Source organism: Chrysoperla carnea, chromosome 1 (genome assembly GCF_905475395.1).
Source record: "Chrysoperla carnea chromosome 1, inChrCarn1.1, whole genome shotgun sequence".
Taxonomy (NCBI): domain Eukaryota; kingdom Metazoa; phylum Arthropoda; class Insecta; order Neuroptera; family Chrysopidae; genus Chrysoperla; species Chrysoperla carnea.
In genome coordinates this window covers 38,062,576-38,090,490 of record NC_058337.1, presented here as the reverse complement: position 1 = coordinate 38,090,490, position 27,915 = coordinate 38,062,576, and the positions used below count along the sequence as shown (strand labels likewise).

The 27,915-nt window shown below is 28.2% G+C and overlaps 1 protein-coding gene across 1 annotated transcript; it reads right to left on the bottom strand.

Moving 5' to 3' along the window:
• Positions 1-374: 374 nt before the first annotated feature.
• On the bottom strand, positions 375-26,113 carry LOC123304808 (flocculation protein FLO11). Its single transcript, XM_044886406.1, has 8 exons — positions 26,079-26,113; positions 5,760-6,860; positions 5,513-5,700; positions 4,169-4,797; positions 2,911-3,147; positions 2,633-2,851; positions 2,353-2,569; positions 375-711 (listed from the first exon to the last, which is right to left on the bottom strand). The coding sequence occupies exons 1-8, from the start codon at positions 26,111-26,113 to the stop codon at positions 548-550; spliced, it is 2,790 nt and encodes a 929-aa protein (XP_044742341.1). The 3' UTR covers positions 375-547.
• Between the last annotated feature and the right edge of the window lie 1,802 nt (positions 26,114-27,915).

The window sequence follows — 27,915 nt, the reverse complement described above, 5'->3', positions numbered from 1 at the left end:
GAAAAATAAATATTTTTTAATGCCAAAGTATGTCATTATATGATACAAAATATTTCTACATTATATTTATATTTATTTTGAGAAAAGGTATTGATCGAAATTTCCACAGAAAAAAAACGGACAATTAGGATTGAAACTTCAATTTGTCTCTCATAAAATAATCACATCATCATTAATTAGTATTTCGTATTAAAATGAGACTAGATCGTTACATTTATGGTTAAAATTACGTTTTATTGAATATCTGTATTTTTGAAAATTATCGACTAGAAAACCAAATTGTAACGATAATATTTAAATTTTTATCTCATAAAAATTTCTAAAAACCAAAAGGAAATGTTTTTGAATTTTATTATCTATTTTTTAAAATCATTTTAATACAATTATATATTTAAAGTACATATTTAGGAAATTATAATGGATGTGAAATCACAAAACGTTTCTCTTTATCTATATAATGGTCAAAATATTTATATGAGAGAGAAAGTAGAAAAATTTTTTTAATTAATTTGTTTGTTTTTTGTTAATTAGTTATTTAATATTTAATTTATAAAATAGTTCCTGGACGGCGATTTAATCTCCTTCTTCCGGCTAATAATCCATTCAAACCTCGTGCTTCTGTGGTACTTGACACTGATGAGATCTCAACTGGTTGTTCTGAATTTGCTTCTTCAATTAGTGGATTTTCTGTTACTTCATTTTGTACTTTATCTGTAGAAATCAGTTATAGTTTCATTTTAGCTTGATTTATTTTTAAGTTAGATGAGTTAACGGCAAAGTATAATATATCGCCGTCGAAAGTTAAAAGATCCTATCTCAAAAAACAAAATTTTACAGTAGATAAGAAAAACAAATTTCTTTACTTATTTACACAAAATTTTGATTTTTTCAAATTCTTTTGATGGGTAAAAGTTGTTTTAATATCTAAAATTTGGTGTTATTATTCTTATATAATTGATTTTTAAACTACTTTACAAAAAAACTGATCTAGGACCATCCAAAACAATCTCAAACTGGAATTAGAACCTCCATAAAATTTATCAAAACTAACTTAACTGTATCGGATTTGAGCTGTTTATAATGGCATACAATTTTTTTAATTATACCTACAGATTTAGAAACGTTAAAAAAAATTCGAAAATTATTGGAGTAGGGCCTTTTAAATTATGACGGCAGTATACTTTCATGAGTGGGTACTTATTTTATTTATAAAAAATTAATCAATGTATTTATCTAATTTATCTTATTCGACCATTAAAAACAAATCGTTGAGGCAGTGAGTCAAGCGGAATTACGCAAAAATTCATATTTTGCAGCTTGTTTCTATGGAAAATTACGTTAGATTATATTGACATCAAGTTTAGAAACAAACCATTTATTTATTTACTCAACATGTTATTTTATAATTTCTCCGTGCGATGGCGTTGCGAAAAACGATGTGTTGACGTCACTGACGTTTGAATTTATAGTTTAGAAAAGCCATTTCAATTGTAAAATTACATGAAAAAACAGAATTTTTTTTTTCTTAGAATTTAAGAGTAAATTTTCGAAGAAGAGAAATTAAATTAAAAAACATACAAGTTTTTTATTATTGACTATTTTTGAAATGAACAGATTTTAATTAATGCGTTTTGTACATTATTGAAAATAATGTGACATCGGTGTGTAACATCTTTATTTAATGAATATTGATGAAACGGATGAAATAATTCAAGCGAAATTTTTTATTTTACATCGTCTTTTCTTACGTCCAATCAACTAAATGTACAAAATCTGTATTTATAATAACTGTTACTAAAATTGTAAATTTCCAAAAATATATTTGACGTAGGAGGGTAATTTTTCTACATATTGAACTTAAAATATTCCAATTTTCATTTTAAGATTACTTTTTGCTGTATTGAACTGTTTCAGAATGCGAATGTGAAAGCGAAAAGCTCGAAGAAATCGATTCATAGGTAGTGAAATAAAAAATCGATCAAAAGAAATATACCCACTCAAAAGAAACAGAAAAAAAGTCAGCTAGAATAAGTGTCGCAGTATACGTTTTGTGCATACTATATTAATATTTTTACACGATAATATTTTTACACGATTTAAAGAAAAATTTCGTTCAAATATAAATTATTGTAAAGCTTGTATTTGGTTGTTTTTAAAAGTTGGCCTTATCCAAGGTAAAAAAAATGCTACTGTTCAATATATAAAATTTGTTTTTTAACTTTAACAGTTAGTTTTTATAAATATATATTATTGTTTAGAAAAAATCACATTGTCGTTTAATTTAATAAATCTTGTTTTATGGAAATATTTCGCATCTTTAAACTTATGACAATAAAAATGCTTTTAAATTACCTTCACTACTGCTTTCTTCGCTAGAATGACCTTCTGTAGTTGATTCTGCTTGTACACCAATTGGTTTTCGCCGACTAAGTAATGGATTGGTTCTTCGGACAACTGGAGCTGGTGCTGGTGCTTTAGGTTTATTTGCATTCACACTGATTCTAGCTCGATTTCGTAATCTTTGCAGTGCATTTTCTGTGGTTGTGGATGTTGGAGTAGTTTCACCGCTCTGTTAGAAATAAATTTGTTAGATTGTAATATTAATTTAACAAGTTCCATTATTTGCACCCACTTCATTGCTTTCTGATTCCACATTTGAAACTTCTTCACTTGCAACTTTTTCGTTATCATCAGAGACAATGGCTGCTGTGGTCGATGATGGTGTTGTAGTGACTGCACCAATTCGTCCACGTGAATTAATATTTATTCTTGGTCCAGGTCGTAATGGTCTAGCTGATCCACTAATTCTTGGACGTACCGATCGAACAGTTGTTGAGGATGATTCAGGTGCCTGTAAAAATAAAATGATAGTTACTTAAATGATAGTAAAAATTAAAATGCATTTTATACTTCAGTGCTAGATTCTTCAGCGTCACCAGATTTCGCTGTAGATGTAGAGGCTTCGGTAGTTGACGATGGTCCACCACGTCTTCTAAGATTGAAATTAGGCCTTGGTCGTGTTAAAGATGGACGAACTGGAGAAGATACTGAGTTTGATGAATCTGAATTTGGCGCAACAGTTGTAGTAGTGGTTGATCCACGACCTCTTGTAGATCCAAATCGGGAACGGTTACCTCCGATTGATGGCTATTATAGAAAAAGTGTTACTTTTGGAGAAAAACTTCGAGTGATTAAGGTTGCATTTACTAGTATCATTTTGAAACAAGAATTTATAACACTGATTAAAATTCTTTGTTATACTTTTTACGGTGTTAAATTTATAGAATTGACATGTTTAAGTTTGCATTTACAAACGGCTAGCTTACTGATTTTTTTTTAAATGAATGATTTATTTTTTAACAACCAGGGGCATATCCAGTTAATGGCCTAAAAGGGAATATCGGATATTTTTTTCTTGAAGAGAAGAAGAGAGACAAATTAGTTTATCTCAATCGTAATTCGTAATAAGTTCTGGAGGGTGACAATCTCTAGAACAGGGATAGAGAGCTGGCACTCTGGCCCCTTGGTACTCCTCTGATAAACATGATAATTTGGGGGGGGGGTTATTATAAGAAACGTGACGTCACATGTTAAAATTTAAAATATAAACACAAAATTTATTTGTAAAAAAAAAACTAACCCATAAAAATCAAGTTTTTATTATGCTCCCTTTCTAAATTCTCCCCTACTATAAATTTTATAAACGAAAATTTGAAGATTTTATTAAGGTAATCAATCGTTTATCGTTAACTGAATCAATCTTTTGTTACGTCTATTGTTTAAAATATTTGTCTTGATGTTGATTTTATTAAAGACTTTTATTAAGAATTTAAGGTAGGTATAAAAAAAAACTTTTAACTGCTGTTTTATTTTAATTATTTCTATTAAATTATAAAATATGTGACGTCACACCAAGGAGGGGGAGCTTAAAAAATGTGACCATCTGTGACAAAAGGGGAGGGGGGAAGGTTAAAAAATTGTAAAAAAGGTGAGTCGCAATTTATGGATGGCCCCAAATTACAAGCATCAATATCCCGAAAACTAAGTAACATTGCACTCAACCTTTTCGTCTAACTTTGCCAAGTTCTAACAGAATCATTAAAATTTGAAACCGTAATATCGGGTATTCTCATTTATTTTTGAGGGAACTACACCAATATTGACTTACTCGTGCATTGTTATTGGCTGAAGCTGATTCTTTTGTGATTTCACTTTCAATTGGTTTTTCAGAAGTTGTACGAGCGTTGATACGATTTCTACCTCCAAAACTTGTTCTTCCTGGACTGAATCTAGACCCTTTAGATGTAACATCATTTGAAGCTTCTGTAGTGCTAGTAGATGTAGATTGCCTAAATCGACTTGAAGCTGTTGTACGGCCTCTGAATCGACCACGTCCTGGTAATGGAGGAGTACTTGGTTCAGTTGTGGTCGTGGTAGTTGTTGCTTGTGTTGTAGTGGTTGTGGTTGTTGTCGTTGACGGTGTGGTTGGTTCTTCTGTTAATAGTTCGGTTGTCGAATAACTACCTTCTTCAGTTGCAGAATTACCTAATTCAGTTGTGGGACTATCTGAGTTATCAGTACTACTGGTGTCATCTTCTTGAATCATATTTTGTGTTCCTTGTAAAATCGCATACAAATCTAAGGCTACCTTATCCATAGCTGCTGTCATTTCATCATCAGTCAATGTAGTTGAAATTATTGCATTTTCTGTTGTTGAACTGTCAAACAATTTCTCTTCTTTGGAATCGAAGCGTTCTCTGTCATCGTCATCGAGTGATTGAGCTCTTGGTACATCATCTGAAATTCATTAATTATACCATGTGTAAATGAAATATATCAAGGTATACTAAGTTTAGCCCCAAGTTTGTAACGCTTTAAAATATTGATGCTACGAACAAAATTTTGGTAAAGGTGTTTATAAAATCACCTAATTAGTCCATTTTCGATAGTCCGTCTGTCCGCCTGTCAACACGATAGTTCAAAAACGAATGAGATATCAAGCTGAAATTTTTAAAGCGTGCTCGGGATGTAAAAAGTGAGGTCGAGTTCATAAATGAGTAACAAGGTCAATTATTGGGTCTTGGATCCGTCGGACCAATCTTATAAACCATTAGAGATAGAAGTTTAAATGTAAAAAATGTATTTTTTAAAATAATAACAACTTTTGTTTGAACCATTTTTTCGTAATCATCATCGTTTACCCATGAGGGCACAAATAAGGTATTATATGGAATGTATGTATTATATTGTATCAAGTATACATTTATTGAATATATTGTATGTGTTTGTTTATTCCATATAAATGTTCACTCAGGAAGTGAGAAGAGAGATGCTCATCTTACTTTGTGCGTAAGAGTGGCTCTCTTTCTTTACTTACATGACAATTTTAACAATTAACTCAGTCAATAAATTGCAAAAATTGAAAATTGTCGAACATTTTTTAGTATTTAGGGAAAAAGGCGAATCAACTTACATGGCGATACTAAATTATATGAATAATAAAACTATTTACCAGCAGTATCAAAACTACGAGATGTTGCGGTTTGTGCATCACTTTCACCTAATAATTTTGCTTGATTTAATTCATCACGAGAAGCAGAAAGTTCTTTATATTGGCTAACACTTGCGTCACTAGCATGAGTTTTGAAACTAGCACTGTCCACTAGTTCTAATGATGGTCGCTTTACGTTTGGTCGTGTTCTGAAAACAAAAAATGATATGAAAAATCAAAATAAAGTGAATAAAATTTTGCAAATTACCTTTGCCTTGATGTTTGTTGACTTGGAACGGTAGCTGGTTCCTCAGTTTGTTCTTGTACAACTGCGGGTCTTCCTCGTTGTCTAGAGCGAATATGTGGTGGTTTATGTTCTTCTGATACTTCGGTGGCAGTACTTGTTGAGGATGGTGTTGTACTTAAATTACGTGAACGTGGTGGAAAACGTGTATTTGGGGGTAAGCGTTCTTCAGAAATAACATCTTCATCAGATGGGACTTGTCTGCCTCGTGATTTTGATTGAGATTTTGATGTTGTTGGTACAACTTCATTACTAGCTGGTTCTGCATTCAAGTTGGGTGAGTTTGAATTACTTCTGTCAATAGTTTGGTATCTATTTTTATTTGAATTTCCACGTGATGTAGATGGAGCTATCGAGTTTCTTGCAGGTCCATCATGTGCGTTTGTTATTTTTTCTTCTTTAGTTTTTGATAATTCTTTTCCAGGTGATGGTTCATCTTCATCGTAATAATAATAAACGTATTCATATTCATAGTCTTGACCATTAGGCCCTTTTTTAATTTGAATTCTAGAAGTTTGTTTATCACTACCACTTCCTGTTAATTTTGCATCTGAATCAACGCTACCAGCTTCAAGAATTCCTCCCTTTTTGTTTTTACTATGGATAATTTCAAGTGAGCGTTTGGTTGCTGGTCCACCCGTGGTCAAAACTATATTGGTTGTTGTTGAATCAACATCTGTAGTTTGTTTGGTTGTTGATTCTAAAATATCACGATATTTTTCAATTAATTTGGATGCATCAATTTTTATTGCCCCCGGGATATCTACTGCGGCACGCTTCACTTTTGTTTTTTCAACGTTTTCTTTTTCTTGAAACGTTAAAAATGTTGGTATTTTGTGACCAGTTTCAAAGCGTTCGCTATCTTCTATTTTCGATTCGGATACAGTTTTCTTATCTTTACGTTTAATGGGTCTCGCACCAGACTGTGATGTTTGAACGAACACATATTCTTGGCCCGGTTCTGGTTCTGTAATAATTTGTGAATCTACTGGTGACCCATTTGAGGTGTCGATTACTGATAGACATATAACTATTATTGCGCTAATAATTAATAATTTTAATCTGTAACAAGAAACAAAGAAAATTATTATTTTTATGCTCTAATTGCATAGAATTATCGTTAAAAAACATGTATTAAAAGTAAAATTAAAGGTATATTTTCATTAGATGAAATGATTAATTAAAAGATAATTTTAATGAGAAAATTTTATAACCCAACGAAGAGAGGATAGGTGTGAATAAGAGAAGTGAATTAGGTTTCGAGAAATTCTAAGTTTCTTTTTTAATATATTAATCTTAGAACCATTATTAATGAAAAATAATGCGGATTAATTCAAAAATTCCACGAAACTTGAAGAATTTCATTGTATGAGCGCAATGAAGCAACACTTGTATATAAATTATTTAAAGTGTTAATTATTCAAAGTGCTTCTCTCGCCTTTGCGCTCATATAAAATAAAAGGTAAAATATCTAAAAAAGGCGAATTTTTGCCAAAAGTGTAAAATTATGACTCTTTAGGCTCCTGGTGACAAACTATTACTAAAATATAGACTCGCTTAAAGTGACACCCATCTTTTAAAGATTTATAATCAATAATTTGAAATATCAGTTTATGACACTTCTATAAAAATGTTTAAATTAGGAAGAAGCCCAAAATTTTGTATTGTTCTGGAAGATCAAAACTGTGTACTGTAGGTACTGGGTAATAGGTCTAATAGTATTACTCAAAAGAAGTTAATTCAACATTGTGATGAAATGAATCAATTTATTGCGTTATTCCGTTTGGGCGTTACCTTGAAGTCACAGTTTTGAAATGGGGTTTTCCATTATGACATTAAAATTGTATTTGTCAACAATGTTTTATTGAACTAAATAACTCACCAAAGAAAGTTTTGAATAATATTAATTCATTGACTTAATTTGTAGGACTTTTAGGAATTACACTCCCACATTTCTACACTAATGGAAGCAAGATAAATACGTAATTTTGGTAATACTTGATTTACTCTAAATTTGAAATTTTGATAGACACCCTAACTAATATTATAAATGCAAAACTATGTTTGTAACTCTGTAACGTTTTCACGCCTAAACTACTGAACCAATTTTGATTATTTCCGGTTTAGAGATAGATGGGACTTTGAAAATGGACATAGAATAATTTTGACGCGAAAATTAAACTTGACGTAATCATTTCTCAAGTTAGGGTTAGGTTATTTACAGTATTATAGTTATATAGGTATATCAGAATAGGATATAGGCTATAACTTATTTTTATATTTATTTTAATATCTTAATCATAACTTCGAAAATAGGAAAAACACCCCTAAAACTAACTTTTTTCTTCTATATAAGAAGATATTTTATTTTCTATTGGGATGTTTAAAAAAATAATTTAAAAACTCATAAATGGAAATTTTGATTCCAGGTACTACACATTCCCCTACTAAATTATTGTCTTTCAATCATGTAAGTTTGAATGAATATGGCGGAGGCGCAAATAAATGCTTGCTTACATGAAATAAATTGATATATTCCTGAAAATCATAAAAGTCTTAAGTTTGCATTCAGTATGCACGACAAGAGGATGAATAACTCAATATCACGCCAACCGATTTCGATGATTCTTTTTTTTAGTGATAAATTAGTTAGTGCACTTCAGATTCACTAAAAATCACAAAATAAAAAAAAAACTTTTAACAAAAAGAAAACCGACTTCAAAAGAAAATTTTTTCCAAAACAAATTAAAATGCACTAAAAAGTAAAAAATAACGATAATATAATGTAGTTAAAATTATTGTTATTTTTGGAGCCGGTGTCAGCCAAGCTAATGTTGCAAACTGTTCTGTCAGAGTTGTTTCTGTGGCTGACACCGACTCCAAAAATAACAATAATTTTAACTACATTTTATTATCGCTATTTTTTTACTTTTTAGTGCATTTTAATTTGTTTTGGAAAAACTTTTCTTTTGAAATCGGTTTTCTTTTTGTTAAAAGTTTTTTTTATAAACTTTATTTATTGCTACATAACTGTTTAGGATATTGCAAGTATTACACGGATAAACCGATTTCAATGAGGTTTTTTCATAACACTTGAGTTATAAGGTTTTTGTACCCCAGTTGAAATTTGTTAACTATTGTCTATTCAGGAAAAAGTTAGCCAGAAAAAATTAACAAAAAATCTCCTGGTGACCGCTGGAGATAATGAAGACATGCACTTTTTAATGAATCTGTATTGAATCTTCCTTTTTTGAAAATGTAAATTGTCCACAAACATAGCAAAAAACGATCAGAACTTTGTCTACACTTTCTACTTGACATTTTAATTGAAATTGAAAAAAGATCATTTGTTGTTTGAAATGAATAAATTAATATTCATCTAAAGTCATCTTGGGTAGTTAAAAAAATGATTTGAATGTTGAAATTTGTAACGAGAGTAATTTTAAATTAATTTCATTTAACATTCGATCCAGAAGATTTATTAAAATTTTTCGTTAAAATAATTTTTCTCTTCAGAATCGTGGTTTTTATAACATACCTGAAGTAACCTTTTATTCCATAATTATAACTTTAAAGTTAATAATAAATTTTACTACTTGATTTCGGTGGCTACAATTAGAATGTGTACAAAATTACAAATAATTTCAATAAATTTTACACTAAAAATTGTTTATAAATTTTAAACTGAACATGTCTCAAATGTAAATTTCATAAATTTACATCATGTGTGTTTTAAATGAAGTTAAAAAAAAATTCCAGTGGGTTTAGTTACCCATAAGTTGGCGATTGCAAATTCATGATGGTATAAAGTTGTTTCAGGTTATCGACTCTCAACTCATTGGTATTTTTAGAATTGGTTTTTTATAAATGAACTGTCTGAAATCATTTGAAATACTTTTAATATTTATAAATTTTTTTTTGTTTAAAACCTACACAATTCATTATTTTGATTGAATGAATTCACTGGAAGAATCAATTAAGTTCAATGAACTTGCCTTTATAATTTCGTTTGTTTTCCAATGTTTAATTAAAAAAATTTAATGAAAAAGATAGTAGTCATTAATCAATATTATATTAAGATAAAATTACATTTTTTTTGGCCATAATAATAATTTTGTGACCTAAATTTCACCAACCTTGGTACAGAATGATATAAATATTAAGAAATTTTTTTTAAACAAAAAATATTAATCATTTGGAAAAGTGGTTTTAACTTAAAATTATAGCAAATATAGTAAGCAACCGTAAAAATTGAAATTTTTAAATTTCATTTGGTAGTTGTTCAGAATTTCCATGTATTTTTTTTGAGTATAAAATATCGAAATCATTTTTAATATTTTAAGTTATTTATAATTCAAAGATTTATTCATTCGAGTATTTAAAAAATCTTGTTTTTTATCAATATCTCATTAATTTAAGCTTTCTTCCGCTTTTATGTTTTTCATTTTTTGTATTTATTCTAATTTTTTACAATATTTTTTAATTTGGTAATGAAAAAATTATGTTTTTCATGAAATTTACATTGGTACGTACCTACATTTATTTTTTGTTTTTACTTATTTTTTTTAAATGTAAGAACAATTCGAAAATAGTAATATGGGTAGAGTACTAGAATATGGGTAAGTATTTATTATGAATAGAGAAATGTAATCGTTAACGATTTAATGGCTGATAGCCAGAAATGGCTTACATCCTTTTTTGACTGTCTGTTTTTTTAGACGAAGTTATAAATAAGTATTCTTATTCAACAACGATGGCTCGAGTCGAAGAACTGCCCCTAACAATCGTCGCGAGCGTACATGTTCTAAAAAATTAAAGAATTTAAACTAAAGAACTAAAGAAAAAGTCTCTATTTTTATATTTTTTTATTACGGTGGGAGAGGGGGTTGTGAATTCTTAATTTTAAAACTTTCTACGGGCAAAACACTTCTTAATCCGGCTCTACCTTGCTGGATTTTACATGTCATCATGCACAAATATTTGCAAATAACAAAAAATAATTTATTTCGATAAAATATTATTGAAATTCATTAACAATACTGTTTTTACGACAGAAGAAAAAAAAGTTAGTTTAAATTATAATAATTTGTTAATATCTGTGATTCAATTCATCATAATTATATTATATAATATATACAGGGTGTCCCATGACTCGATGGGCATGCCTTAAAGACGTATGCTTTAGATAATTTTAAGTCTAAATTACCTTATGTACTTCTGTTCAAAACTCAATAGTTAAGGAGTTATGGGCACTATTATATTTAACCAATGAAGTTGACTGGAAAAGTAGTAATGTTTTATTAATAAAAAATTTTCATACAAAAGCTATAGCTGATGTAATTCTGCACATTTGCGCGTTTAAATCAACTTTCGAGCATCAAAATTGGCTAAGATACGCCATTGTGAAAATTTGACACCTGAAAATTTTTAATTAATAAATTATTACACTACTTTACTTTAATGATTAAATTTAATAGTGTCCTTAACTTCTTGACTTTTGGGTTTTGGACAGAAGGATATAAGGCAATTTCGACTTAAAATTGTTCGAAGAAAATGCTCTTAACTCGATGGGCATGAGTCATGGGACATTCTGTATATTATATGTATCTTTATAGATTGGTATGAGCGTTTTTTTAAACGATCAACGTACAATATTTTTAAAAACTTTATGTTAACTGTCTTAATCATACATGTCAGATACATATATTTGATCGCGCTTTTCACGGTTCTTGGGAAAAGTACGACAATTTATAATGATTTATGATGATTGATAATACAATTATTGTTCTATTTCAAACAGTTTTAAGGATATTTGCAATCAACATAACATTTTTCTGGACAGAAAAGGTCCAAAATTATTACGATGAGGTCATGTTAGTGATGTAAACATTTTTTTATTGGATTCTAATTACCAAACTCTACATGCCACTAAAAGTTTACTTTGTATACAAAAATTTAATAGTTGGTGAAATAATCTATTTATTTCACCAATTTCATATATATTTATATATATATATATATATATATATATATTTAAAATAGATTATTTCACCAACTATTAAATTTTTGTATACAAAGTAAACTTTTAGTGGCATGTAGAGTTTGGTAATTAGAATCCAATAAAAAAATGTTTATATCACTAACATGTAAATGTCTAAATGTTTACATCGTGATGGGTAATATATATATATATATATATATTACCCATCACGAAATCTCTGAAACTATCGGTCTGATTAACTTCAAATTTCAAATTTCGCATACTTGCTTCTTTCGTGACATAGACGTCCACTAAGAACGGATTTTATGGAATTCCTATTCCAACGGATTTTCAAATTTGTTTTTTAATTTTTATTTACTTTTTTCAGAAAAATTCCTAATAGGCCAATTTTGTAAAAATTTCTGTTTATTTAAAAATAAAGATAAATTAAAGCCTGTTAACACTACTGCCTTGTGCTTCCGTTTTTTTGATTTATCATTTTGAGCAAAGCTGGGATTAAACTAATTTACAACAGCTAATAACATTTTGGTGGAATCGATGGAAAAGCATTCACTACTGAATAAAACGTCTACAAATTAATATAAAAATTATTAATCAAACAATTTTGTATTACGTTGTTTTATGTATGAAACACGATGTAATTAGTTATATTTTATTATAAAATAAATAAATGACTTTCCCTTTTTTTTTAAATAACTTTAAAACACACAAAAAAGAAGTTTTGATTATTTTGTTTTATTTTGTTTTTTTTTAATAATACAAATAATAAAATTTATATATTTATAACTTATTTATCATAAAAATTAAATAATTTATGTAAAAATCATTTAACATTTTTTAATAAAATTATATTGTCTAATTATATAATCTCCGGTTTTTATTTGATATTTCCTTAAAACAATGTAAATATGTACATATGTTTAAAATATGATTATTTTTAAGTATTAGATATGTCATCCATAACAAAATTATAATTAAAGGTAAATAAATTTAAATTTTTTTTTTGAAAAACCAAATTTTCGAAAAAAATGCTATAAAAACTAAAATGTACATTTTTTAAAGAAAATAGTTTTTAAACGCTGACGCAAAAAGAAGGCATGCAATTAAGTTTTAGCGCTATGCAAGAACCAAGCCCTCGAGCCATCAGATAAATATGAATATAAAGTCATGAAAATTTTTAAATTGTAACTCAAAATAATATTACCGCCTGAGAATTGGAAGTTTATTCTCCAATAGCTACTTTCAAGTAGGTCCATTTACTCTCGATAGTTACTTAAAAGTAAATCACGCATCTTAAGTACCCATCTATTGAAATGTTTTCCATTAAACAAGTTTAAGTTTCTATATATTATGTTCAATAACCAAAATTTTAATTGTAATTTTTCTAATATGTAAAATTTTTAATTAACCGGAAATTAATATGATTATTAATAATACCATTTTTTTAAAACTATAATTAGAACAAGTTTTTATTTTCAATATCAATAAATTTAATTAAAAATTTGATGTGAGTGCCAAACAACCTGCTTATACAAAAATGAATGTCACTATCTCAAATTTCTTCCTGTTTACCTATAATTAGGAATTATTTATATATTTTTTTCGAGAAAAAAAGAAAAAGAATAGTTTGTATCATGGTAAATTATTTTTTGCGTCTTTCACCTGATTTAATTATATGGGTTTATTTTTATACCATGTATATATGTAATATATATCAAGGTATACTAAGTTTAGTCCCAAGTTTGTAACGTTTAAAAATATTGATGCTACGAACAAATTTTTTGGCATAGGTGTTCATAAAATTACTTAATTAGTCCATTTCCGGTTGCCCGTCCGCCCCCCTGTGAACGCAATAACTCAAAAACGAAAAAAGGTATCAAGCTGAAATTTTTATAGCGTGCTTAAGACGTAAAAAGTGAGGTCGAATTCATAAATGAGCTACATAGGTCATTTGGGTCTTGTGTCCGTGGGACCCATCTTGTAAACCTTTAAAAATAGAACAAAAGTTTAAGTGTAAAAAAGGTTCCTTATTAAAAATAAACAAACACTTTTGTTTGAAACATTTTTTCATAAACATGACCCGTGAGAGCGCAAATGAGGCGCAAATTATATAGTATGTATTATATAGGAATATCGGTAATGTTTGTGTGGCTATCTAAGAGTGGCCATCTTTCTTTCCTTTATTACATGACGTAAAAAAACAAACGATTGCGTAATCAACACAGTCTATACATGGTATTTGAACAATTAACTTATTCAATTATTTGTTTTCACTTATAAATATTATCAAAGATAATAAAGGAAAACTCTAGGATATTTCGAAATAAATTTCGATTTTTGTCCCAGTTTCCTGGATCAATTTTTTTGTATTATATAAATACGTGTTTCGACTACCAAGTAGTCATCATCAGTATGAATTAGCTAATCGTAATTACTCTTATTGTGTATGTTGCTCGTTTCAAATTTGGGGACAGACTGCATGAGCAGCTAATTCATACTGATGATGACTACTTAGTAGTCGAAATACGTATTTATATAATTCAAAAAATTGATCTAGGAAATTGGGACAAAAATCGAAATTTATTTATTTTCACTTGTTTTATGATTTTTTCAAAATGAAAGATCTTGTATGCTCATAATATTGTATTATATCGTATACAATACATATAATTAGTTTATGTTGATTACTTATTATAATTATTATACCAAATCAAGTATTGAAATTACTATCTAGTTGACACTGAGCTAAGAGTTTTTATAATCATTTTACTTTCATTCATACTCTTTTAATTGCGGAAATGTTTGATACAGTTTTTTATTTTAAATTTGACCCCGAAATAAACAGATTTTATTTAATGAAATGTAAATCAGATTATTGTGTCATAAACGTAAGCTAAATTATTCAGCCGAAATTTTTTTGAACACTTTTAGTGGTATATACCTTCAATGTAAATGAATAGCCCATATACCGGTAAATATTATGGGGCCTTGACCCCACTTTTTGAAAAGGCTTTGTTTTGACGTTTATACATCAAGGTACCTATCAAGGTATGCTAAATTTTGTCACAAGTTCGTAACGTTTAAAAATATTGGAGCTACGAACAAAATTTTGGTATAGGTGTGCATAAAATCGGCTAAATAGTCCATTTTCGGTTGTCTGTCCGTCCGTCTGTTAACACGATAACTCAAAAACGAAAAGAGATATCAAGTTGAAATTATATAGCGTACTGGACGTAAGAAGTGAGGTAGAGTTCGTAAATGAGCAACATGGGTCACGGTCTTTCGTAGGACCCATCTTGTAAACTGTTAGAGATAGAACAAAATTTTAAATGTAAAAAATGTTCCTTATAAAAAAATAAATTTAAAAAAATAAAAATTTAAAAAAAAAATTTTTCGTCAACATCACTATTTACCCGCGAGGGCGCAAATTAGTTTAGAAACATTATATAGGATGTATATGCAACCTATTGTTTATATTTTAAATTTATACATATATTATGTATGTGTTTGTTTATCTTTTTTTACTTACATGAGGGAAAAAAACAATCGATTGCGTAATCAATACTGTCTATACATGGTACTTCAACAATTAATTCAGTCAATTGTTTGCGAGGCACAAGGAAACAACCGCAATATTCGGATCTTATTTCAAAATAAATTTCAGCCAAAATAAATAGTTTTTTTATGAGGTCAGGTCATTATTTTAAGGTTGTTATGCTGAGAATACTGATTTAGGAAAATAATTCGGAGGATTTTTCGTTTTTATTAAAAATAGTTTCATTTGCGATGAGTGCTCGTATTTTTGAGCATTTTATACAGTATATACGAGGCGTATACCTACATCATTTTTTTTTTAAATAGGTACAAGTGAATTTCACAAAATTAAATAAACCCCCGACAAATTGTTCGGCTACGGAACCCTAAAATCGCATTTGAAACGTATCTAAGAACACTCTTCATTAAATTGCCTTTTTCCTTAAAACTTTTTCCAAACTGAACCAATTTGGAATATCATCGCCAATTTTTAGTTATTTTCGGTTACGAATTGCTAAGAACATTCTCCATTAAATTATTTTTCAAACAAAACCAAAAAAATCAAAATCGGTTCAACCGCTAGGCGCTAGGATGTCATAGACAGACAGACACACACACATAGCGGTTAAACTTATAACACCCCTTTTTTTAATTCGAGGGTTAAAAAAATGCCTTCAGTTGTGTAATAATATAGCTAATGAAAAAAAAAAGAATAACACAATCTAATAATCTAAGCCTATCAATTCAAACAGTACTACCTCAATATTTCATATACTCATTAACTAAAATGATAATGCTTCATTTTGGCTTTCGCCATGCCTAATGAAAAAAAATCATTTCCTAAAAATGAAAGTAAAAAATTATTTAGTTGCTGTTTAATAATCAATACGAATTCAATACTGCAGTGAAATGTTTATAATAATTTGCAGTTTAATCATTATGTTAAACAACGTGCCCTTGATACTACTGGGCTTGGCATATACAGAGTGGCCTATACCAAAAATCAAACAGATTGATGGTTTGATGTCGGTGTAGTTTGATCCTATATTATTTAATAATATCTGAACAAACTACACCAAGAAGGCTGGAAAGGATTTGCTAGCACAAATCTTCCAGAGCTCAGTAAATAAAGATATTTTTTTAATATTTTCTTTCATATTTAGATAATATCAATAGTTTTGAGTTGCTTTTATTTTAAATTATTTGAAGGATAGGCGTATTTAATTTTATATTTTTAATTATGGAAAATTCTGTTTTATCTCACGACTTAGAGGTTACAAGCCTAGATATATAAAATGTAAAAAAACAGCCAGGATCCCTGAATAACTCGAGAATTGATTGATTTTAGAAAAAAAAAAATTGAAAAGTTGAGTTTAAAGAATATAGCTGATAAGACATACAGGAACATTTTAAAGGAGTTTTTACTCATAAAAATACTCAACAATTTTTGTTCAGAATATCTTAAAGCACGCAGACATTCCGCAGAAATAGAATCCAAAAATATTTTGTGGAAGTAAGTTTATGAAGTAACAAAATTTTGTGATACTAGAATGAGGTAGAAAAAAAATTTAAATAATAAACTTGGTCTTTATAAAAGAACAAATGTATCTTCTAATGGAAACATTATTCCGAAAACTATTTTTATACTTATTTAAAATCTTGGCTAATTTGTTCTACTACTAAAGAACAATAATTTAATTGAAACTATTTTTCATCACTATCTGTCAGTTGACCTTTAAATGATTTTGAAAGTCAAGGTCAATAATACAGGCACCGTATATCGAGTACATTATACTTTTTATACCGTGCATATATGTAATATGCAAGGTATACTAAGTTTAGTCCCAAGTTTGTAACGCTTAAAAGTATTGATGCTACGAACAAAATTTTAGTATAGGTGTTCATAAAATTACCTAATTAGTCCATTTCCGGTTGTCTGTCCGTTTGTCTCTTCGTGTGTCTGTCAACACGATAACTCAAAAACGAAAAGAGATGAAATTTTTATAGCGTGCTTAGGACGTAAAAAGTTAGTTCGAGTTCGTAAATGAGCACCATGGGTTAACTGGGTCTTGGATCGGAACGACTCATCTTGTAAACCGTTAGAGATAGAACAAAAGTTTAAATATAAAAATGTTTCTTATAAAAAAATAAACAACTTTTGATTGAAACATTTTTTCACAAACATCACTGTTTACCTCTGATTGCGCAAATCAGGTGCAAATTATATTGTATGTCTTATATGGGAATATCAGTTTTGTGTGGCTATCTATTTACATGAAGTAAAAAAATCAAACGATTCCATTATCAATACTGTCTATACATGGTATTACAACAATAAACTCAGTCAATTATTTGTTTTCACTTGTTATATTACATCTTACCTATATTATGATATTTACATTATGTACTCGTGTGTAACAAGTCTTCAAAATTAATTCAATTTACTAGCGCTTGCACCAAATTGGATGTTTCAATTTTTTAGAATATTAGGTAGACGAATATGTATCAAAATGTTATAAAAATTGTATATAAATCTAAAATTTGAAACCATTTCAATTAAATAGAATATCTCTCTATAAAAAAAAATTGGTAGTAAAAATTAATTAAAACATAGTTAAAATGTATGTTTCTTTTATTAAAGTGCATCTTGGTGACACACCCTATACAAAAAAAAAAAAACTGTTAAAAAAAGTGACCTTCCTTCCTCCATTTCTTTCCTTTTTAAAAGAAAGTTATCATTATGTAGTTGTAAGATGCTTACATACATATACATACATATGTATATCTACGTCACATATTTAGATATGTGAAGAGAAAATCTTAACTTATAAATCTTAATAAAAAGTAAAAAGTAATAATACCTATTCACTTTCACTGTCAAGGTGACTAAAATAATATATGTAACCCAATTTTTATTATTGATTATTGATTCATATTCGTATATTTGTGTATGTGTTTTATTGTTTGTATTATTCATAATTTGATTTTTTATTGATTTAAAGCAAAATTTTTTGAAAATGATTAGAAAAAACAAGCTGCTCAAGTGAGTGCTGCCATTATTCATTCGCTGTGTGCGTAGTCATGGTAGGGACAATAAAATCGATTCTAGCGCTTCCAGTGAAAAATTTTGGCGATAAAGGAGGCTGTTATGACTAATTTGCAATTCTTTACATGTTAATGTTATAGAAAATGTCAAATTAAAATTATTGAAAAACACTAATTAATTAAACTAAATGCATTAAAAATTGTGAAAATAAGAAATCAAATTGCACAAATATTATTTTTCAAATGTAAATTATCATAATTATTTATTTAAATTTGTGAGGCAATAATATTAAATTTTCAATGTAAGTCATAAATGCAATCAATACAATTATATATGCACCCATACAATTCTATAATTAAAGTAGTGTATCGTTATCATGGTAACGCCTCCAATAAAACTCACGCACGGTGCGAATAAGTGCTAAATTATTACTTCAACATTAATTATTATATTGATATTTAGATGTGTAGCTTAGTGTAAACTTGAAACAGGAAGTCGTAGCTTCCAAAACATTATTATGCTGCTTTGCAATATAATAGTATGAAGTAAATCAAATTTTTTATCAAGCTTATCATAATTATTACTATGCTTTAACAAGTTATTATTATTTACAAAAATTAACTTTCACTCAATAATAATTGTAAAGTAGCATAATAATTTTTTGGAAGCTACGACATCCTGTTTCAAGTTTAGTTGACAACATAAAAAAAACAAGTGAAAATAACCAATTGATTGAATTAATTGTTGAAATACTCTATATAGACAATGTTGAATATCAGTGCTTATTTACCTTTATAAAAAAATAAAAAGATTCATGTAGAATAAAATAGCGGCCATTGTTTCCCCGAAAATTTTTCTAAAATGAAATTTGACTTCTTAATATGAAAACAGAGACGTGGCTAAATACTAAGCCATATGGATTTATTCTTCTTATGGCTGTTTATGGATTTATTCTTCAGTTTTCTGTTTTTATTCGACTGAGCTACGCAAAGGAGTGGTAATTTGTTTATCAGTCTGTATATGTGGCGTCCTATATGTCACAATAGAGACCAAATTAACCCACCCTCGCGTAAGCCGATTTTGATGATTCAAACATCAATCGATTTGTCTAAACCTTGCAAGTGCTACTGAAGATATGGCAGTAACGAAAATCAATATAGCGGTCACCAGACGCCATATTGTGAAAAATAATGTATGTGTGTTCCTATGTGGCACACTAGAGACCAAACGCGTGGGCCGATTTTGATGATTTGTCTTGTGAGCAAAATTGTGAACAAAAAGAGGGTAAGTGCCAGTATTTGAAGTGAAGGTTATAACAATAATCTTTGTATTTAAAATTGCAGTTGCCCAGAGAACGGGTAGTTCATAGCTAGTTCACTTTTTACAGTAGTGTCCGCATTTAGGCAGTATCTATATTTACTCTCCTCTAACTCTCTCATTCACCTCTATTTTAAGCTTATATGATCAAAAGCAAAATTATTTAACGTTTCTATAGCATTGAAAGATAATTTATTATTCTTCAGAGGATAGAAATAAACAATTATGACTCAAAAAACAAAAAAATCGAACAGGTAATAATTTAATGACATAATTTATTAAATGTATTAAAATGATTGTCTTATGGAACTAGATCGAGGTCATTCTTAAACACATTTACTTAAGGTTTAAGATTTTAAAAACAATAAAACACGTACATATTTATTTGTGACTTTCGAAGATGAATAAATATAATATGCAGATATTTATAGATATTTTATAAGATATTTAGCTTAAGAACGCCAAGGTTGTGAGTGCAATAAGTTGTTATATACTTGGTCGACTCATAAAATCACAACAGAACTCGATGGCTGATTCACAGAATCATAACCCTATGAGAAAAAAAAAGATTTAAGTTCCCGAAAAGGGTCATGAAAAATCATTATTTAAAATAAATAAATTTTGGCAAATGAACAAAGTTTTTTAAATTTGATAAGTTTTAATTGAATATTACTACATTTACGATTTTTAAATTTATAAAATAATAGATTTCGAATTCTAAAATTAAAATTAGTTAGTATTAAAAAGTATACGGGATTTACTGTGTTAATATATTATGGTTATAGCTCGGTTTTTAATAAACAATCAAAAATAACCTAAACAAAAGTAGCAGAGTTTGATGGGGCACATCATGTGCTGACATCAGATTGGACCTAGTTCTCTGAAGTTGCTCTAATAGTCAATTTAGATCCTAAATTGTAAGAGATAGAATACCATTTCAAATTAGAAAGTTGATCCTCATAATAAAACTAACATTTTTTATTTAAAACATTTTTTCGAAAATCTTTAGCTTTCGGAGGAAATGAGATTTAAAATATGTCATTATTGCATTTAATCGAAAGTAAATATGCTAAGAGTCTATCAATAATTGTAGACCAAAATACATAGGACAATATCTTCTATTGTTCGATTAATTAATGACAGATTTTTAGCCGCATTTCTTCCGAAGGCAAACCTTTCGAAAAAATGTTTTGAATAAAATAAAGTATTATTTTATCTCTTACCGTTTAGGATCTAAATTGACTATTAAAGCAACTCGGAAAATTAGATCCAATTTCATGCCAGATCATGATGTCCCTCATGAAACTCAGGAATTTTTGATAACTACAAAACGAGCTATTAGCCATGATAGATTAAAATGGTTCACAAATGTATATCCATGGTACAGGGAACTTTTTTGATATCGCCCAACACCTTCAATATTTAAAAAATATCGTATGTTCATGAGACCTTTGGTTTTGATCTATCATCCTGTGGGAGGAAATGTCACACAGAATTTTCAGGAATATTCCCAAATAAAAACTGTTTCAGGTTCACCACATCCAAGATGAAAATTAAATCTGTTAATAATAAAAAATTGCCTAAACTGAACTTGTTTAATCTTCGGTATAATTTTTTTTTTAGTCGATAGTGTAAGAACTTTTAATTTTAGAGTTTTTTTTTTTTATAATACTGCTACATATTCAAACTTAATTTATCGTAAAGTAACTTTGTTATTTCGTTAACTACACAGTACCTACATAGTTACGGTTCAGATACAAGGGGGTTTTTCGCTAAGAGAGGTATAGTTTGACGAACAAACAAAAATTATTATTAATTCAATTCAAGGGATTCGTGAAATCGAGTAATGATGCAAAATCTAAAAGGCTTACAAGGTTCGATCGTTTGAGCGGAAATTATAAAGCCCACAATAAATTACTGACACTGAGTTAAATTTTTTGCATGTTTTGGAAAGGAGGAACTAAATGCCTCTTTCTGCCTTCCTTTAGCAACTTGTGCTGATTTACATCTTCGTGCATAGAGTAATAGAGGATAGATAAGATTTTTGTTTCTATTACGCTTAGCTGGAAAACCTGGGATTTTCTATATATTCAGTTTAGGGCTGCTGGAAGGAAATAAATTTAAAAAAAATTGTCTCGTTTCCTAACTAGACGTCATCGAGTAGCAAATGAACCTATAACCACATGGCCAGATTTAACTTCTTTCAGCAGTTTTTCTTTTTAGTTGCGACTTTTAATCAATAAAAGGAGTAAATTTTTACCTGACCGCATGGCCGGAGGAGGTCCGCTTAAAACCGAATATTTCGGAAACACCGATTTCCTCAGCCAAATGTAGAGGAAATAAAAGTGTTGTATCAGTTTATAATTTTATATATATACATATAATAAAAAATATATAAAATAACTACCATTTATAAACCATGCAATTGTCACACATGTCACAAATTTTAGCTCCTTAAAACATTTCTCCAACACCAACCTACTTAATAAATACATCGTTATTATATTTTATAATATAATTTGATAACTATGATATGTTTATATTTAGTATTGATTTAAAATATTATATATCTTCTTATTAGATTTTATGAAAATGCCATTAGCTAAACAATGCATTCAGTGCGTGTCGGAAACTTTTTTTTTTGCATTCTTTTAGAAAAAATTTACCTATTTGAAACAATTACTTTTATTACAAATTAAATATTTAATATTTTAAATTTATGTAGTATTTTTGTTATGTCTATTATACTGGAACGTATAATTTGTATTATGTTATTTATAAAGCGTTGATTAGTTAAAATGTACTAATATCATATAATATTACATATGTTTTACATACTGTCAATATACATACGTACATGAAAGTATGCAAGACATTTAAAAAGTTTAAACCCACAATTTGTGTGGTGTTGTCTTGTATTCTGATTAAATTTAACAATAACATTAATAAGAGAAAATTTTTAACCAAACTTGTTTTTGAATTTATAAAAATTATTTTTTCTATTTTTGGTTCATACTCCTATACAAAAATAAAGTAAATAAAAACTGAATAAACAAAAGTTAAAACAGCTCGATATTATAATAGTTAAAACCAAAGAAAAATGCAAAAAAATAAAATTTAACGGCAAAAAAAATAAAAACAATATTTAAACGGTAAGCTGATTTTGTATTAAAAAGTAGAAAATAATAATTTCTATGAGTCACTTATACTTTAAAATATCAAGGATTATTCGAACAGCCTCAAGCTTTTGAAGATAGTCATGTATAAGACTCAAGGAAATAATTATTTTCTACTTTTTAGTGTAATAAAAGCTTGACCTTTAAAAAGTATTGTTTATTTAAATTTTTAATTTAAAACTAATAAAGCCAACTATACCAAATATGGTGGAACCGATGGAAAAATCAAATGAGGTTCACCATAAAAATGCATTGATATCCAAACTAAGCGTGCATGCAAAATTTCATCTCAATCGTTTGAAGTTATTTGCTTCAAAATTAAGTTGAAAGATTCCAAATGAACAAACATAGTTATTTATTGCAGGTTATATATCTTGTAAAAAAAGATTGAGATCAACGATATCTGATAGGATAGACCAATTACAAGAATGCATACTCGCTCGGTGAATGAGTTATATTTCAGGAGTTATCATAGTAACGACACACTACTTTATTAATGTAATTGTATGGATGGTCTATAGATTATTTTTTTTTACATTGAAATTTTTAACTATTTCCTAACAAATTTAAATAAATAACTATGTTAATTTACATTTAAAAAATATTATTTATGCAATTTCGTGTCTTATTTTCACAATTTCTAATGCAACAATAATTTAAATTAATTGTTATTTTTCAATAATTTTAATTTGACATTTACTATACGATTTACAAGAATTAGTCATATTTTAAATAAACGCATGATTTATTACAAATATTATAAGATATCATCGCTGCGGTCGATTTACCTGTCCTACGCCAGTAGAGAAGGTCATAGACTTTTTGGCAATAATCTTTAAGTTATGCTATGAACGTGCTTGAAATTTTACACTCTCAAATCGATTTGTTCAAAGGAACTGAACTTTCTTATGTCGTTTAGACTTTTAAGTAGAGAATAGTAGAGTATACGTTCAAGTAGATTTTGCTTAATATAGTTCGATAACATCCCAGAGAAACTCTCTTTCTTTCAATGAAATTTGTTAAAACATTTTTAACGTTAAAATATATGTTTTAATATATGAATTACAATGTGTTAGTTAATAATGAGGTTTAACCTCAGTTCCTCTGACATATACGTCTATCACAGTCGGTTACTTCATTCTTATCCAATTGATGACAGTGTGATCAACTTTACTGCCCCATTAATTAAAATTGTTCACACTGTCGCTGCCTGGATTCGAATCCTCATACATAAGTCTGAGTAGACAAACGATTAAAGTCGATTGTGCTTAAATCTGCTCGGCCTATCCTCTGATAGCGAATATAATTTTAATTGACTGGAAAACAATTTTGAATTTAGCGATTCTCAAGAGGATGGTTATTCTTAACATCTTAATAAAAATCTTCATTCTGTAAAAAAAGTGAATTTACGGATATTCTACCAGTCGGTTTAGTACTTTTTTACCATGAATATGAAATATACTAAGGTATACTAAATTAAGTCCCAAGTTTGTAACGCTAAAAAATATTGATGAAACGAACAAAATTTTGGTATAGGTGTTCATAAAATCACCTAGTTAGTCCATTTCCGGTTGTCTGTCTGTCGTCTGTCGTCTGTCTGTCTATCCGTCTGCCATCACGATTACTCAAAAACGAAAAGAGATATCAAGCTACAACTTTTATAGCGTGCTGAGGACGTAAAAATGAGGTCGAGTCTTTAAAGAAGCAACATAGGTCAATTGGGGCTTGGGTCCTCAGGACCCATCTTGTAAGCCGTTAGAGATAGAACAAAAGTTAAAATGTAAAAAATGGTTCTTATAAAAAAATAAACAACTTTTGGTTGAAACATTTTTTCGTAAACATCACTGCCAACCCGTGAGAGCACAAATTATGCGCAAATTGTATAGTATGTATTATATGGATATATCACTTATATGTGCGTGACATGTATATATGTATGTGTAATGTGATAGAGTAATCAAAACTTTCTATACATGATATTTCAATAATTAACTAAGTCAATTGTTTGTTTTTACTTGTTTAAGTTACATTAAGCGCCAAAAAAAAAAATACCACCAAAGGAGGTTCTTGCGGGTTACTGAACTTTTTCTCATCACTGTATCTATATTATAGAAAATTTGAATTTCTAGAGAATCTAAATATTATTTATTTTTTCAAACATAAAATAGTTTATTAAATTATAAATGTAAGTTAAAATAGATAGTAAATACTTTAAATAAACACTGCAATTAATATTTATTTCCGTGTTTTTTTATATGATGCACATTCATCTTGTAAGAGTTTTCACGCTGTTAATATAATTTGATGCATATTAATGATAAATATTGTAATATTTCTTATAATTATTATTCTATTTACTAAATAGACTATGTAAAACAATTAATAATCTTACAAACAACAGTATCTATTGTAATGTTATCGTGTGAGAAGCATTTTTTTTTAATCTATTATAAAAAAATAATAAATAATAGTATGTATACTTAATAAAAAAAAAACATGCAAATATTTTATTTTTTATTAATATGATTTGATTGAATCTATTAGTTTGTTATTGAGAATTTTTTTAAGTATCTTCTTAAAATAATATGTAAAAAAACTTTCTTTTTTCTCCTTTTAAAGTAGTCAAAAATCTGTATATATTTTTTTGGTTGAAGTCAAGTTTTAATACAATTATTTTTTTCAGCATCTTTCAGTCAATCGCATAACTTTATAAATCACATAATAATTAAGGATAGTAACAAATTAAGTCATTTTCACAAATACTTTGCAATTAGTATTACATTTCAATATCACATTTATCGTTAAAGGTATGCAAAAATAATACAGAGATGGTTGGCTTTAATGATTGTCATTAAAAAACTTTCAACAGTTAATTCCATCAAATTTCTACATTTTAAGCTATTCTTTGAATCTAATTACTGTTTTCAACTTTAAAGTATGCGTCAAAAGACTGACGCATACATATTCGTTATTTTTAATCAAATTAAAATTGATCATTAAGCGTCGTTTTTTTTTTATTAAAATTTTTTTTTAGAGGTGAGTATTAAAATTTACTAAGTTTATCATGAAAGTTTCCACCACGTTTCCACCATTAATTATTGGAAATTTTAGCTTTATAAATAGGAGAAAATATTACAATTTTACTCCATTTAACATTCATTCCTATTTCTGATAGATTACTATGTTCTGGTCTTAAAAACAAAGCTAACAAGCCGTGTGATGGATCTGGTGGATCGGGGGACATTGAGGTCCATAATTTCAACACATTTATACACTGTTCCAAACTATTAAGGGAACAAAATATTTACACAAAATTATACCTAAATTTAAACAGCTGTATCTGTGATACAGATTTGCTACAGATTTGATATCAAATTTGTTGTAATATTAATTTTAAAACTTTGAGACGCTTCTATAAGCTTCATATAAAAAGGGATAACATTTCTCATCATTTCAACCCTCCGTGCGAAGCGGCAATGAGCGATACAAATTTTTGAGCAATAGATTCCAAAACGAGAAAGTATAAGTCTTCAAATGAGCGATTGCTGGTCCATATTCGATAATTTTTCGCAGAGATATACAGCTGTTTGAAATTTAGGTACAATTTTGTGTGAAAATTTTGTTCCCTTAATATTTTGAAGTAGTTTATGATTATAGGTCAGTAAAGTATTTATTTATAAATTATCCTTGAGAAGCATACCAGAAATTTTTTTTTCAAAAATATCCCGAATTTAATAATTTTCAGTCTTTTGTTTAGACAAAAAACGACTGGACCGAACGTTTGTACTTCTTTTCGAATCATCTAAATTATGTTGTGGTGGCTATTTCTAATTGAATATTGTAAGACATGTTGAAAACCGCGATTTTTTTGATTAGACCCATTACAATAACTTCTCTTTAGACTAGGATGTTACAAATTGTTGGCAAACTAATTATAATTAATTAATTAGTAATAAATTATGCAACAATAATGTAAAATATCAAACTTTAAATCTGTCTGTGACGGTGCATACTGAATTGAAAAGTTTACTCTGTCGGTGACTGTACTTTATTTTTTTCAACTTTGTTATTTATTTTTTTGCAACTGTTAGTTCTAAAAATTGTCACCAGTCACCCGAACAGAGCTCAGTGCAATTTGATTTAAAATAACCCTTTTTAAATTTTAAGCGTCATAAGGAAAACATCTTGGAATAATTAATTTAAATTATTTATTCCAAGATGGATACTCTTTTTTTTTAACACACCTTTAGTGTGTGGCAATAATTAAATTATTTAATTTTTATAATTTATTTATTTAATTCTTATCAAGAATTTATATTTTTTGAATACGACAGTTTATACATATATTTTTGTTAAATGTCGTTTATTGAAAACACGCAATTATACAGAATGTAAAAGAGACATTCTGTAATTATTTAAAAATTGTGTAACTTTATATTATTTTCCTTTGTATGTTTTTTGTGGCGTTTAGAATTTTTTTTGTGAGCACAATTCCTTATAAAATGTAATTTTATGGAATTGTATTCACTGTGATCACAAACTACATACAGGTAACATTTTATTATATATTTAGATATGTTAATTTTTTTCTAAAGTTATATCGAAAGATGTTTTTTTCAAAAACTTTGTATTTTGGCTTTAAATTCAACATGTGAAATTTCATGTAAGTTTCAAGTTCAATTACGTTATGTAAAACATTTTATATTTTTTGAATTAATGAAATAAACAAACTTTATATTTTTTTTTATTTTAAACGTAGACTTTTTATTTGTATTGTTAATACTTTCTGGGGGGTAATCGCCTTCGGCGTTATCTTTGGGCCTAGCACATAAATTGATCTGTTTCGGTTTTTTTTAAACATTAGTAAAAATCTTAAACACATTTTTATTTTTTGAATGTTTCAAACCGGGATGTTTCCCTTTAGTAACACGGTTTAATATTTTTTTGGATATGGTAAATATTAATCTGAGTGTTCTGGGGGTTGCGAGGAATTTTGGCTGAGGCTGACTTCTTGTTCTCGACGCAAGTCGAGAATCAATTAAGTAT